Source organism: Sarcophilus harrisii, chromosome 1 (assembly GCF_902635505.1).
Source record: "Sarcophilus harrisii chromosome 1, mSarHar1.11, whole genome shotgun sequence".
NCBI classification, from domain to species: Eukaryota; Metazoa; Chordata; class Mammalia; order Dasyuromorphia; family Dasyuridae; genus Sarcophilus; species Sarcophilus harrisii.
In genome coordinates, this window is record NC_045426.1 from 43,726,718 (window position 1) to 43,741,346 (window position 14,629).

Sequence of the window (14,629 nt, forward strand, 5' to 3'; positions counted from 1 at the left end):
CCACATATGGAAAGGGTCACATAAGACCTTGCCATCAGCCACAAGTGTTCCATTTCCATATCTGTAAACTCTAAAATCCCTTTATCTAATTGCCTTACGACTCCCCATCCTATTCTTTGTTCTAATTTGCCTTCCATTCTCTCCAGGTTGCAAGTCTTTTCCTGGCCATCACCCCAACACTGGCAACATTCTCACTTCCCAATAAACCCCTAGTGGTTAAGTACAGTTTTGGAGGAGGGATGGGGTCTACTCAAGCCAAATTCAGCACACAGCAATCATTATTTGAATTTAAATGAAACCTATTTAGAGGAACTTCAAAAGCCCACTAGTGAAAGTCCCTTTCTTTCTCTCCTGGGCTTCTCTCCCGGACCGTCACCCCTACAGGTGGCCATTCTCCCTCATAAATCCCTTGGCGAACCAGACATATTCCATACTACCCTCCACTCTCATATCCCTCCAACTCAGGGCAACAATACCCATCCAAACCCCAATCCTGGATTATTCTATGTTCCCTTGACTTCAATTCACATAGTGCTAGAAGAAACCAGAAGAAATCACATAACTATGTAGACTGGGTTCAAAACATCTTCTACCAGACTTTCTGGCCTTTCTACTGCAAGTGTTTAGTGCAATACTGGGGCATAAAGTTAAATGCTTCCAACATCTTGAATCAAATGTCTAACAAAGGAGATCAACATTTTGATAATGTCAAAGTAGTCAAGGAAGTGGGACATAGGTGACAGAGGACATAAAGGTGACCTTCAATATGACTATCCTGAAATTGACAGTGTTACCATTAGAGGGATTTTCAATCTATCCTATTTTCAATCATAATTCTACAAGAGTTATATTTCTCCTTGAGAAGTTTTAGTTGCTTCTGCTCTCCGACCACTATACCACAACCACCTTTAGGAAAGACCAAATTTGTTATTTCAATTTCACAGAAACAGACCTCACTTTCTAACATTTCTCAGAAAAACCAGTAATCTTGGGAACATCTGAAAAATGTTTTAAATACAGCTTTTCTAATCTTTCAATGGGGGCTGCTCAACCCAAGTTCAGCACACAGCAGTAATTATTCTGAAATCCAGTGAGAGGAACTTCAAACAGACCTGTGGTAAAAGGTCAAAATGTCTTTCCCAAGGCATTAAAGTGCCGCAAGCAAAACCGAACAAATAAGCAAAAACACAACAAAACAAAACAAGACACCTTCAGTATACCAAATTGGGTTTTGTCTGTAGAAAGGCATTGGGAAATTTAAAAATCTGAAAGTTCACTCTAGATCCATATAATCTCTGCCCATATGTGTCCATTTGAGAGAAAAGGCATACTGGGGCACGTAGCCAAAGGCTGGCCATGCCTTCAACTTGCCAGATCATACAAATCCCCCACAGTTATAGTATAGCTGTATAGTACAGCTGACCGTACTCAGGTCAAAGAAAAACAACAGTCTTGCTGTGGTTTCATAGCAGCACCTTATTAAAATAAAAATAAGGAAATGGAGGGAGGAGGAAGGGAGATAGAAAGAGGGAGAAGATCCTTTTTTTACTGGGCAGTGGAGGAGGAGGTTGGAGAAATTGTTATTACTGTCTGTTTAAAGTATTTTTGCCACTGTAAAAGTTCTAGAAAACTGCTTTCTAGGTGAAGGGGTACTATCTGAGCTATCCAAAGATCACCTGAGAGGAGGAAGAGGAAACCGGTTAACTAAATCTAATTAAGCCTGGAGCTCAGCACCTGCTCAAAAACTCTTCCCCACAAAGGAGCTGGAGGCATCTCCTCAGACTGGAGCCAGAAATTCCATGGGAAGTACAGAAGGCCCAAGTTTTGAAACAGGAAGAAAAGCCGTCTGTTCCTGAAGATAGAGGGGGAGCAAACACAGCTTCAGGAAACGATGGCACCCAGCACTGTGGCCACAAGGCAAGGAGACCCAGATGCTAGCCCAGAATAAAGGGGTGGGGGGAGGCAGATCTCACCCCTGGTTAGAGAACAGACCAACTAACTGAAGTAAATGAAAGTAACAGAGGAAGAGGTGCCCCTTAACCTAACCACTCAGCAGCTCCTGTGGTCACCTCAGGATAGGGTTTCTGAATTCTAGAAAAGTGCTGGGTTTCCAACCCAAACAAGATTCTCTTTAAAACCAGCCCGTCCCGTCAGAAGGCTGCCTTTTTAGTGAAAAGAAAACAGCATTTCTGCCACATTTCAGACTTCACTGGGGCTAAAAGGACGAGAGAACTCCTGTCTGACCCAAGCACCATCAGCTTTCACAAAGAGATGGCAGGTGGCTCACCCTTCCCTGTGCACAGCACAGCCTGTCATACCCCAAAGCCAGGCATTCCCTGCAAGGTCTGACATTCTCAGGGCTCTTAATATCCACCACTGGCTCCGTGGGATTCTCACTGTCCGTATTTTCCATGTAGTCAATAAAACTCCCCACTTAGGATATCTCATCTCCCCCTGAAATTTACACCTGCCTGTAATTCATGAGGATACCATGGAAACCACTGAAGCCCCTAAACCAAATGTGAGTGACAGCTTAAAATACATTCTTTAGCTTTTAAGGAAACACAACTTTTGCCTTTTCCCATATTTCTCTTTCCTAAAAAAAAAAAAATTTGATATGCAATATTAATGAGCTTGCACCGCAAAGCAGCTACATAATATCACATTTGGATTTCACTCCAATTCTGAGAACTAGGTGCTTTTATGTTAGTTTTACAGATGAGAAAATGGAGGCAGAAAGACATTAAGTGACTCACTTAAGTTCACAAAACTAAGTGTCTGAGCCACAACTTGAACTCAGATTTTCTCTCCAAGTCCAAAGCCCTATCTGTATATAAGGCATAGTCCCACTTCTGACCCATTCTAGAAGCATAATGCTTCACAAGACTCAGTGTCCCCAGGCAACTCCCCAAACTCTAAACATACATAGAAAATGCTCGTCTGCTTGGTAAGAAGCCTTTCCTCAGACTCCCCAGAACATTTCATTCATAAATCCAGCCCTTACTCTAGTTTTTTCCTGTAAAACAAAAAGGGGAGATGGAAAGAGAAACCTGCACTTCTCTTAAGCCTCTTGCAACAAGTTTGAATTCTACCCTTTCATACACACACACATCAAAAGGACTCAAGGGAGAAGACCAGAGCTGGACAACAGAGGGGTGATGATTGCCAGCCTAAGGTCTTTGGAAGAACATTCAAGGGCCCAAGGAAGCAGATTAGCCTCCATCTGAAAGAGGGAGGGATTTCTGTGAGTAGAGAGAAGGGATGATAAAGATGAAGATGAAGAGGGAACTGGCGATGAAGAGGGAAGGACAGCTAAATTACTCTCACCCAGGTCAATGGTCAGACAAGGAGAATGCACAGGGAGACATTGAGATTGGCTATAGCTAGAGGGGGGTAAGGCAAATAGAAATGGGGGTCAATGGACCTACTTGGGGGTGTTGTCCTGCATTCCCAAAGTGGACCAAAATGACATCCCTAAGTTAAAGTTGAGCTGCAGCGTGTCGCACTGTGGTCAATCTGACCAATTCGGGCTCAGACTGCCCTGCTCCAGGTCGGACACAAATACGCTCTAATTTGCCCAGCCAATGTCACATAGTAACTTTGCACATCACATGCTTCTTCTGAGCTAACTCAATTCTGCTTCGCTCACCTTCCCTGATGAGGGCACACCATCACACCATGCTGGGCGATCAGTGTCTTCCATATCTTACAACCAATTCTAAAGTTCTTAAGAGGAACCTTGAGAGTGTCCTTGTATTGCTTTTTCTGACCACCTTGTGAGTGCTTGCCCTCTGTGAGTTCTCCATGAAATAATCTTTTTGGCAAGCATACATTTGGCATTTAGCAGTGTGGCCAGCCTAGTGAGTTGTGCTCTCCACAGGAGAATTGAAAGGCTTGGCTTGGGATCATGTAGGTAGAGTCAGAGGGACCCACCGGCCACTGAGACCACCGCCATGTTTTACTGGAGACTACCCAGCCAACGTCACACAGTAAGTGGGTTTTAGGAGCAGAATTTTAAGTCACTTCTCTCTTCGGGGTCCTCTTGAGCATTTAGTTGTTTTAGACTTCTTCCCCTGGTCATCATCCAATTTACAGTGACCCCAAGAAAGTAAGTGAGAGGAAGAAAAAGGCTGCTTTCAAACAAAGCCTCCAAGTTAGTGCTACACGAATGCAAGACTCGAGCTCAGGTGTGTGCAATGACTAAGCCAAGAGTTGGCAGTTTTGTTTGGATTTGTTTGTTTTTAAATAACATAATCTTATGTCACACCTGGCTGCTAATAACTGGTCTGTTTTATTCCATCACATTACAATGTAGGAAGAAGCTATTAAGAGAACTGGAATCCTTTAACAATACAAAGTGAATCATTTTCCATTTCCTACAAATGATAATGACTTTCTTTTAAATGAAATTTTGAACAACTGCCACTTGTTTCTACAATTTTAAAGTACTTCCCAGCAAACTTATTTTCAGGGGGGAAAAATGGCTTCAGGGCACCAAACTAGGATGGATTTGAAAATGGAGAGTAATTGCTGTTTGCTCCATAGCTACGTGTTAGGTACAGTCTTATTCTAAACCAACTATCAACCATGACAATAAACACAATGTCCCCAAGAGTCTCAGCTTATTGATTACATGTGCTTTAAGAATCTTTATAAGTCCATGATTTATATATCACAAAATAATGAGGGTGGAAAACATTGCATTACATATTCTAGAAATGGCTCCAAGCTAGTGTGGAACTGGAGAGATGAGGGAGGGAAGATGGCTTGGTAAAGAAATCATAGCTAGAATTTATTTTTACTTAAGATTTCATTTATAGTCTCCACATTGAGCAGTTCTTATCCATTAGCAAGTTATGGAAGGCTAAAGCAATAAGCTATTACTATATTGCATCTTTAGTTAAGGAAAAAAAATTTCAAACTCTCAAGTGGCAGGGACTTTAATATATCCAGTTTCCCCCATATCTGATAATAGAGGGGTGCTGGGAAAAAGAACCAAGGCCAGGAGGTTAAATGACACATTTTCTGTTCCCAGTTTTTTCCCTGAATGCAAGAGAATGCAACTTGTTGAAGGATAGAGTCTATTCATTTTTGTTGTTGAGTCATTTCTTTAGGGGGCATAGTTGATAGAACAGTAGACTTGGAGTCAGGAAGAACTGAATTTGTATCCTGTCTAAGGCACTTACTAATTGTAGGATACTAGGTGAGTGACAAGCACTCTCTGCCTCAGTTTCCTCATCTGTAAAAGTGTGGATGATAACAATAATTAATCACAGGATTTCTAAGAGGATCTAGTAAGATGGCATGTAAAGGCTTTGCAAACCTAAAAGAGCTACAGATCAGTCCTTGGATTTGAATTCCCAAGGGCTAGCACAATGCATATTACCCAACAGATACATTATCTGGGATGGAAGAGACCAGTTTTTCTGTACTTCCTTCCCTGAGCATCAAGACAGGATCCACGAAAAGAAGAATTATTTGTAGATGGAAGCTACCAGATGGTCCATTTCCATGTCACAAAAGAGGTGTTTTAAATAAAGACATAGATATAAACAATGAGTTTGTAAGCTTTTTGGAATAAGAGACCACTGAACACATTATTTATGCCCCCTCTCCTATATTGTCATCAGAAGTGATCTTTCCTTGGTGCAAAAAGCACTTTCTACCACTTTTAATGTGATGGATCCTTGATCATCCAGGTGAATTCTCTCTCCAGTGAAACAAATTTCAGTTCATCCATGCTTTATTCCTTTTTTGTGACTCTTGTCCATCTCCTCTCAAACATCTCAAGGGGTAGGAAGAACGGCTCTCATCTTCTGGATTTCTTGACAGTATATGGGTAACAAGGAATACTGAATCAACATAGTTGACCTTACTATATGATGATCCTCTGTTTTTTCCAGTCATATACATCTCTGATGAGATTCTTCTATATGCTTCTTCTTCTCTAGCATGACAGTCTAATATACAAGTCGTTATTTTGCTAAAGTATATTTGGGAATATCATTTCCCTTCCCCTCTCCACTAGAAGGCAAGTTCCGCATGGGTAAGACTGTGCCTTAATTATCTTTGTACATTTCTCCATGCACAAAGCAGGCATCTGAGAAATATTTTTTGAATAATGAATGAATCTCAATCAGGTTGGATGCTTGTACTGGATATATATACATATGTATTTCACTGAGTACTCTACTTTGAATCTGATCTCATCTTGTTGAACTGTTGTCCAAATTTCTTAGCATATGTCTATTCGTTCCCAGTGGTGCTGTAAACAAAGGAATCTCTAATAACCAAGCTAGCTCAGTTTAAAAAAAAAAAAAAAAAAAAAAAAAAAGAAGAAGAAGAAGAACTCAAAAGAGCTAGGTTTCAATTTCCCTATCAATACAATGACCTTCCCCAATGGCTTTATTTTATATTATGGGGAAGGGAAAAGAATAAACAGGAGATGACATTCACAAAAAGGACTCCATAGACATTTAAAGTAGTACACTTGTGTTTCATTTACCACTGCATTAGTTAATTGCTTTAAAATTCAAAGTCTTAAATCAATAGTGCTGAAAAGAATTTAACTGAGTAAAGAAAGGGGAGAGACAAAATAGCGATACTAAAGAAGAATTCTAGAGATGACCTTCCACAATCTTAAAGCCCCTTTTATACCAAACTTCACCTGCAATCTGATGCATATATTTGGGAGAAACTATAGCATGATATACAGATCACATCTCCTAGGATATCGTTTATCATTAAAGATTTTCTTTAAAGAACTGTTCTTATGTGTGCAGCACATTGTAAAACTGCATTCTGTTAGCATAAATGGTCATTTCCAGTATTGCATTTCAAAGATGGGCCCAGTCAATGCTGCCCCACATCTCAACATCTAGAAACATGGACTCCAGACCCAGCTCTACAAATGACAGTGAGGTTCTGGACAAAAGTCTCCTAGAATTCTCTTAAATGAAAACCACCTGTCGTTCCTGCCTCCTCCACAGCACTGCCATAAGGGTATGATATAAAAGAGTTCAGCATTTCAAAAGAAAAGAAGAGCATCTCACACATTTCAAGTTGGCGCTAGGTCGTCTACTTGTGTTTACATGTCTAGGAGTGAAAGAGAAAAGAAGGAATGACAGCTGACTGATCAAACAGGGAATGGGAGGACAATTATGTTTGTGAAGCAAATAAAACAGGATTCAAAGGCCCAAGCTCTTTTGTTTTTACTCTTCACAACTACAACCTAGAGACCTGGACCTCACAGAAATCTGTCAAATTATCCTAGGAGCCCTAATATCCACCCCAAAGATCTCCAAGAACAGTTGGAAAGGGAAAAAGAGACATTCTATAGCAGGTCCTTAATGTGGCAAAGCCTGAAAACGATAATGGAAGTTCAGGGAGAGGTGTGAAGGGGTAGAGTCTTCGCAAGCAAGCAGGCCCAATATATGCCCGTAAGCCCCAGGTACCATCTGCCCCATCCTGCCTCTGCCCAGTGTCCAGAGAAGCACAGGTGAGGAGGGACTGCCTGCTCTGGTTCCCAGCCTGGCACTGGTTTCATAGACAAGAAGCAGAAAAGCATTAACAAAAATGCCACTGCATTCTAGAAATAAGTCTGGGATTCAGTAATGCACTATTGATAAAGCTGTAATTTGGTCCCAACATTTTGCAAAGGAATAGGAAATTATGCTAAGTGTCAGAATGGCCAAATCTTTTGATTTGGCCAGAAATCCCATTGCTAGAAACATACCCCAAAACAGAAAAAGTCCCATATACACCAAGATATTGATGGTGACAATTTTGTAGAAGCAAAGGTCTAGAGACAGGTTAACGTGATACAACTGGGGATGATTAAACCAACTGTGATACATGAATGTGATGGTATACTAGTACTCTGTAAAAAAGAATAAATATGAAGAACTCAAGAGTAAGAGAAGACTTAATATGAACTACTGCAAAGTGAAAGAACAAGAAAAATTAAATATATGTACATATATGTGTATACACACATGCATATATAGGTTTATACATATATGTATACATTAACGTGTGTGTATGTACGTACATGTGGGGGAGCTAAGTAGTGCAGTGGATAGAGTACCAGCCCTGAAGTCAGGAGGAAATGAGCTCAAATCTAGTCTCAGACATTTAACATTTTCTAGCTGTGTGACCCTGGGCAAATCATTTAAATTCAATTGCCTCAGCGCGCGCGTGTGTGTGTGTGTGTGTGTGTGTGTGTGCATATATTTATATATACATAAACTTCAACAATGTAAATAAGCAACAAAATATAAACAATAATTATAATAATCAAGTTTTCTCATAAAATAAAGGTGAAAACATATCTCCTTCCTTTCTTTGTAGAAGTAGGTTAAGCATAGATGGGAAACATTGCAGACATTATCAGACTCGAGTGACACACTAGTTAATTTTATGCATTGCTTCTTTCCCCTATTCTTTTAAATTTTTTCAATAAGCTTTTAAATTTTTTTTATATAGAACAAAAGTGCAATAAAAACAAAGAAAATCAATCTCAGGTTTTGTAAAGAAACAAAACTAGGGATTCACAACCTACTAGTGGCCTGGTTCCCCACTTAATTACCAGTCTCTTGCTGGCCAAGATACAACGTTATTCAAGATGACTACTCACCACAATGAAAAAGATGGTAAAAAATATTATGGGGAAAAGAATCATGAGGCATGAATTCTGATCTTTACTCTTGCAGGGCCAACACTGAAAAGAAAGGAATGGACTTCTTTTAATCTCACTGGGATTGGGAAGAGGACATAATATTTACACTAAAGAAATAAATCCCAAGTATATAGAAGTCAAATTGATGTGATATGTTGAAGTATAATTCACTAGACTGATGAGCTCTATTTGTATGAGGAATAAATTATTCAGTCTTCAATTGATGTTCCACCTATTGTCCCAATCCATTTTGCTGATTTTCTGCTTCTAAAATGACCCAAACCTTGCAGCATATGGCAGTTCCTTCCCTGTGCAGCTATAAACTCTGAAAGAGCTAATAAAAATCTTTATATTGAACAAATGAATGTAAAGAGAACAGTTTACAAGCTACTCACTAAAAACTCCAGCAAGTTATACAACAGAAATTCTCTAAACCCCAGGCTCATGACAGAAAAGAAAAACTAGACTTGCAAAAATAAAACGAATTGTTCATTGTGAATTCTATTTTTACTTTCAGCACAAATCAGAAGTTAGAGAAGAATATTAATTGGTAGCATTTATGTTAAAGCACATTAAGATTTGCAAAGTACTTTACGAATATCCTCAAGTCAGGAAGTATTGTATTCAAAAAAGGCCTCAGACATTTTCTGGCCGTGTGGACTTGGACAAGTCACTTAATTGCTGTCTCAGTTTCCTCGTTCATCATTCCTCATCCTGAACCTCTTAGGATTGTGAGGATCAAATGAGGTACTATTTCTAAGGCCATTAGCACAGTGACTGTGTTATAAAAATATTTACTACTACTACTACTGCTATTACTGCTACTATTACTGCTATTATTACTACTGCTGCTGCTATTACTACTATTACTACACTACTACTACTGCTATTGCTATTATTACTACTGCTATTACTACTACTACTATTACTGCTATTATTACTACTACTGCTGCTGCTATTACTACTACTATTACTGCTATAATTACTACTACTATTGCTATTACTTTGCTATTACTACTACTACATTAGTAGTAGTAGTAATTACTACTATTGTCCCTCCTATTACTATTACTATTATTACTGCTATTATTACTACTACTACTCTCACTACTGCTACCACTACTGCTACCACTACTGCTATTACTACTACTATTACTGCTATAATTACTACTACTACTGCTATTACTACTATTGTCCCTGCTACTACTATTACTACTATTACTGCTATTATTACTACTACTACTGCTATTACTATTACTACATTACTACTATTACTGTCACTACTGCTATCACTACTACTACTACCACTACTACTGCTACTGCTATTACTACTACTACTATTACTACTGCTACTACTACTACTGCTGCTATTACTGCTACTACTACTATTGCTATTACTACTACTACTTCTGCTACTACTACTGCTGCTGACTACTACTACTACAACTACTACTACTATTATACTATCACTACTGCTACTGCTACTACTACTGCTATTACTGCTACCACTACTACTGCTATTACTACTACTACTTTTGCTACTACTGCTGCTGCTACTACTACTGCTGCTATTACTACTACTACATTACTACTAATACTGTCACTACTGCCACCACCACTACTACTACTGCTGCTATTACTACTACTACTATTACTGCTATTACTCCTACTACATTACTACTACTACTGTCACTACTGTTGCCACTACTACTACTACTACTACTGCTGCTGCTGCTATTACTACTACTACTATTACTATTAGTACTACTACTGTTATTACTATTACTACTGCTGCTGCTATTACTACTACTGCTACTACTACTACATTACTACTACTACTACTGTCACTACTGCTACCACTACTACTACTACTGCTGCTATTACTACTATTACTATTACCATTATTACTACTACTGCTATTACTATTACTACTATTACTACAACATTACTACTACTACTGTCACTACTGCCACCACCACTACTACTACTGCTGCTATTACTAATTCTGCTATTATTACTACTACTGTTATTAATACTACTATTACTACTATTGCTATTACTACTACTACAACTGTCACTGCTGCTACCACTATTACTACTACAACTGCTATTACTACTACTTGTAATGGGCTGAAGCTTGAGTTGATGCACTGAGGTCCCATACTCTATTAATATATATGCTTGGAGAAAGAATGGCCCCCGCCCACTCTTTGTGCAAATCCTGATGTATTGTATAGGAAATGATGATTTCGGTGGGTGGAGGCAGAGGGGCAGGAAGAGAGGTGGGGGAAGACTGCTGACTGGCGTCTTGTCGCAGATGTTCACATTGCGATCACAATCCCCCTTCACCTCCACTAAGAATAAAGATAGAAGATTTTCCCCTAACCTGAATTCCTGACTCCAGCTGATTTTAAATACATGGTCATCACACCTACTACTACTATTACTGCTATTATTACTACTACATTACTACTACTACTGTCAGTACTACTACTACCATCACTACTACTACTACTGCTATTACTACTAGTACTACTAGTACTACTACTACTGCTGTTGCTATTACTCTACTACTGCTGCTGCTACTACTATTACTGCTGTTGCTATTACTCTACTACTACTATTCCTACTACTACTACTACTACTACTACTACTACTACTACTACTGCTGCTGTTGCTATTACTCTACCACTGCTGCTGCTACTACTATTACTGCTGTTGCTATTACTCTACTACTGCTACTACTACTACTACTGCTACTACTACAAATACTACTACTGCTGCTGCTGCTACTACTACTGCTGCTGCTGCTGCTATTAATCTACTATTATTACTACTACTACAACTCCTCCTCTTACTACTTTTTCTCCTTCTCCTCTTCTTTTTACTCCTCTTCCTCCTAACTTTAGGTCCAGCATCCTATGCACCATGTCACCTAACTGTCTCTAATTCAGGTTGGAAAAGAAAGCAAAAACTGCTATTAAAGAAATAACTCTGGGAGATGACTAAAAACCATTACATTAAATTCCCAATCCCTATATTTATGCACACATGCATTTTTGATTTCCTTCACAAGCTAATTGTACAATAATTCCAGAGTCTGATTCTTTTTGTACAGCAAAATAATGTTTTGGTCATGTATACTTATTGTGTATCTAAGTTATATTTTAATATATTTAACATCTACTGGTCATCCTGCCATCTAGGGGAGGGGGTGGGGGGGTAAGAGGTGAAAAATTGGAACAAGAGGTTTGGCAATTGTTAATGCTGTAAAGTTACCCATGTATATATCCTGTAAATAAAAGGCTATTAAATAAAAATAAAAAGAAAAAAAAAAAAGAACATGTTAGGAGTGATTAAAAGCACTCAGGGAATTTGACAATTACCAAATATTGTTCTCTTTTTTAAAAACCACATCAGTAAGTTTATTGATGCTAGACCTTTATAATGTGACTGTGACGTATTAACACATCTACAAAGCCATTCTCATAGGGAGTGAGAATAATGTACTTAGGCAAACTGCTAAAAGTAAGTGAAGAACAGAAAATAAGAATTCATCTTCTCCAAAAGTTCCTCTTCATTGTGTCCCAATAAAAGGGGAAGGCTACTGGGTTCTCAAGATCAAATTAGCAGAATGTGTTTACTCTAACCCTAGAAAACCTATAGATTTTCTATGGTTATGGGCCTAGTGTCAGACTAATTTAGTTATATCCAGAGACGCCTATCAGCAGAGTAGCCATATATGAGATAATGAGTTTTCTGGCCATGTTAACTCTTAAAAAACATCAAGGTACTAAGTGTTTACAATGCTCACTGTTAAAAGAATTATCCATCCTGAGGAAATCACAGAACCTCTAAAGAGAAAAGAAATAGCACTGGAGCTTTGAAGTTAATAAAGCAATCCCAATCTGACCTAATTAACAATATTCATTTCCATCTGTTATTTTCCTTCTGGATTCCTAAAAAGGTTTCACCCTAAAAACTGCTGTCAAATATTTAAATGTCTTTAAAGGTTCCCATTGCTTGTGACATTTTTAAAATAGGGGGCTGGGGAAAGGTATCCAGATGCACTATACTAACCATAACCACTTAGAAACAATAGAGAAAAGAGACAAGAACTAGAAGCAATAAAAAGCCAAAAATTAATGTTATAAAATTCCAAACAAAAAGATAAACCCAAGAACATAAACTAGTGGAGAAGGATTCTATATTTGACAAGAAATGTGGGGGGGAAAGCAATTGGACAGAAATTTGGTTTGGACCAACTTCCGATATACCACAATGAGCTGCGAGATATGTGAAATGACTATAAATAACCACATCATAAAAATTTAGAGATAAGTCAAAGGAGGTACCTTCTATAATTATTATTACAGTAAAGATTTTAAAACAAAACAACAAAAGGCAAAATTAAACAAAAGGCAAGAAGTTTGACATTACAAAACAAAATCTAGTTAGAAAAACAAACTATAACAAATATTAACTGTGATGGCAGAAAGTTTTACATTGCATATCAACATATATGGGGGAACTGAAACAAAAATTTCTCATTTCTCAATAGATAAGTGTCCAACAGATATTAAGTTATTTTTTCTTTTTTCTCTCTCTCTCTCTTTTTTTTCACTCTTATATTTGCTAATAATCCTTAAAGACTATATCTCTTCCCATCTCCAAGTTAGTAAACCATTCCTGGTACCAAAAATTGTAAAAGAAAAAAAAAAAAAAAAAAAAAAAAAAGACAGTTCAAGAAAGGAAAAAAGTTCAAGACAACTAACCATCAATCCACATGCATAGTTCTTTAACTCTTCAGGGAAGGAAGGGGTTGCATTTTCTTTCTTTTTAAAATAAATTTTTATTGATATTGCTTGTTTTTGTATAAGCTAGCTTTCCTCTTATATTCCTTCTCTTCTCCAGGACAACCATTCTTTGCAACAAAGGGGAGGAGGGGGGGAAAGGGAAGAGGAGGGAAAAATCAATAAAACCAAATCAAAAGATAAAAAATTTCACAAAGTTCCACACTCAGGAACTTTTCCTACCACCTATCTCTGCAAAGGAAAGGAGGAAGGTGTCTTCTGATATATCTTCTTTGGGCCCAAGTTTTTATTTGGAATTTTGTAACATGAATTTTCTTTCTTTTAAAATAAATTTTTGTTGATTTTTTTGTTTTGTTTTATTTTGTTTTATATCACTTAAATCTCCTCAGGTGCTTCCCTCCTTCTCCCTCCCTGAGCTAGCAAATATATTTTTTTAAAGAAAAAATTATTAAGGAAGGAGGAGGAAAATAAGTAATCAATTTAAATATTGCATATTTGTAGACCACAACTATCCACATTCTTCCCTCTCTCCCTGCCCCACACATCTCCAAAGTAATGAGAGGTATCACCTCATGTCTCTCCTTTGAGGCTAGGCTTATTCCTTGTAATTTTGCAACTTGTACTTATACTGTGTTCTGTAGTTTAGTTTATTCCACTTATGTTATTACAGACATTACAGACATTGTTTTCTTGACTCTGGTCCTTCTCTGTTCATCACTTGAAAGTTTTTCCATGCTCTCTATATAATAATATTTTTTACATATAATCCATTACAATCATTGTTTCTTATAAAACAATAATATTTCATTACATTCATATACCACAAATTTACTTATTCCTCACCTGATGGACATCTACTTTGATTTAAAAAATACTGCTATAAATATTTTGGTATATAAGACTTGCTTTTTGTCAACGATTTCCTTGAGAAGTATGCTGAGCTGTGAAATTTCTGGGTCAGAGTGTGGACATCTTACTTTGCTTGCACATTTCTAAATAGTTTTCCAACATGGTTGGACTATTTCACAGGTCCACCAAAGTATTCATTAGGATGCCTGTATCTTGTACAACATATTCAGTGTTGAGCATTCCTATCTTTAGTCGACTCTGACAATTTGTTGGCTAGTGAGGAGTGTTT

The 14,629-nt window shown here is 37.9% G+C and overlaps 1 protein-coding gene across 2 annotated transcripts in view; it reads right to left on the bottom strand.

The window, feature by feature from the left end:
• SUMF1 (sulfatase modifying factor 1) overlaps positions 1-14,629 on the bottom strand; it is a 101,510-nt gene that overhangs the window by 19,661 nt on the left and 67,220 nt on the right. Inside the window, exon 8 of one of the 2 annotated variants that reach the window (XM_031954241.1) lies at positions 8,636-8,719. The exons of the other annotated variant lie outside the window; for it this stretch is intronic. Coding sequence (XP_031810101.1) covers positions 8,636-8,719 — 84 coding nt within the window. The remainder of the gene's footprint in view (positions 1-8,635; positions 8,720-14,629) is intronic. 2 annotated transcript variants of the gene reach the window in all.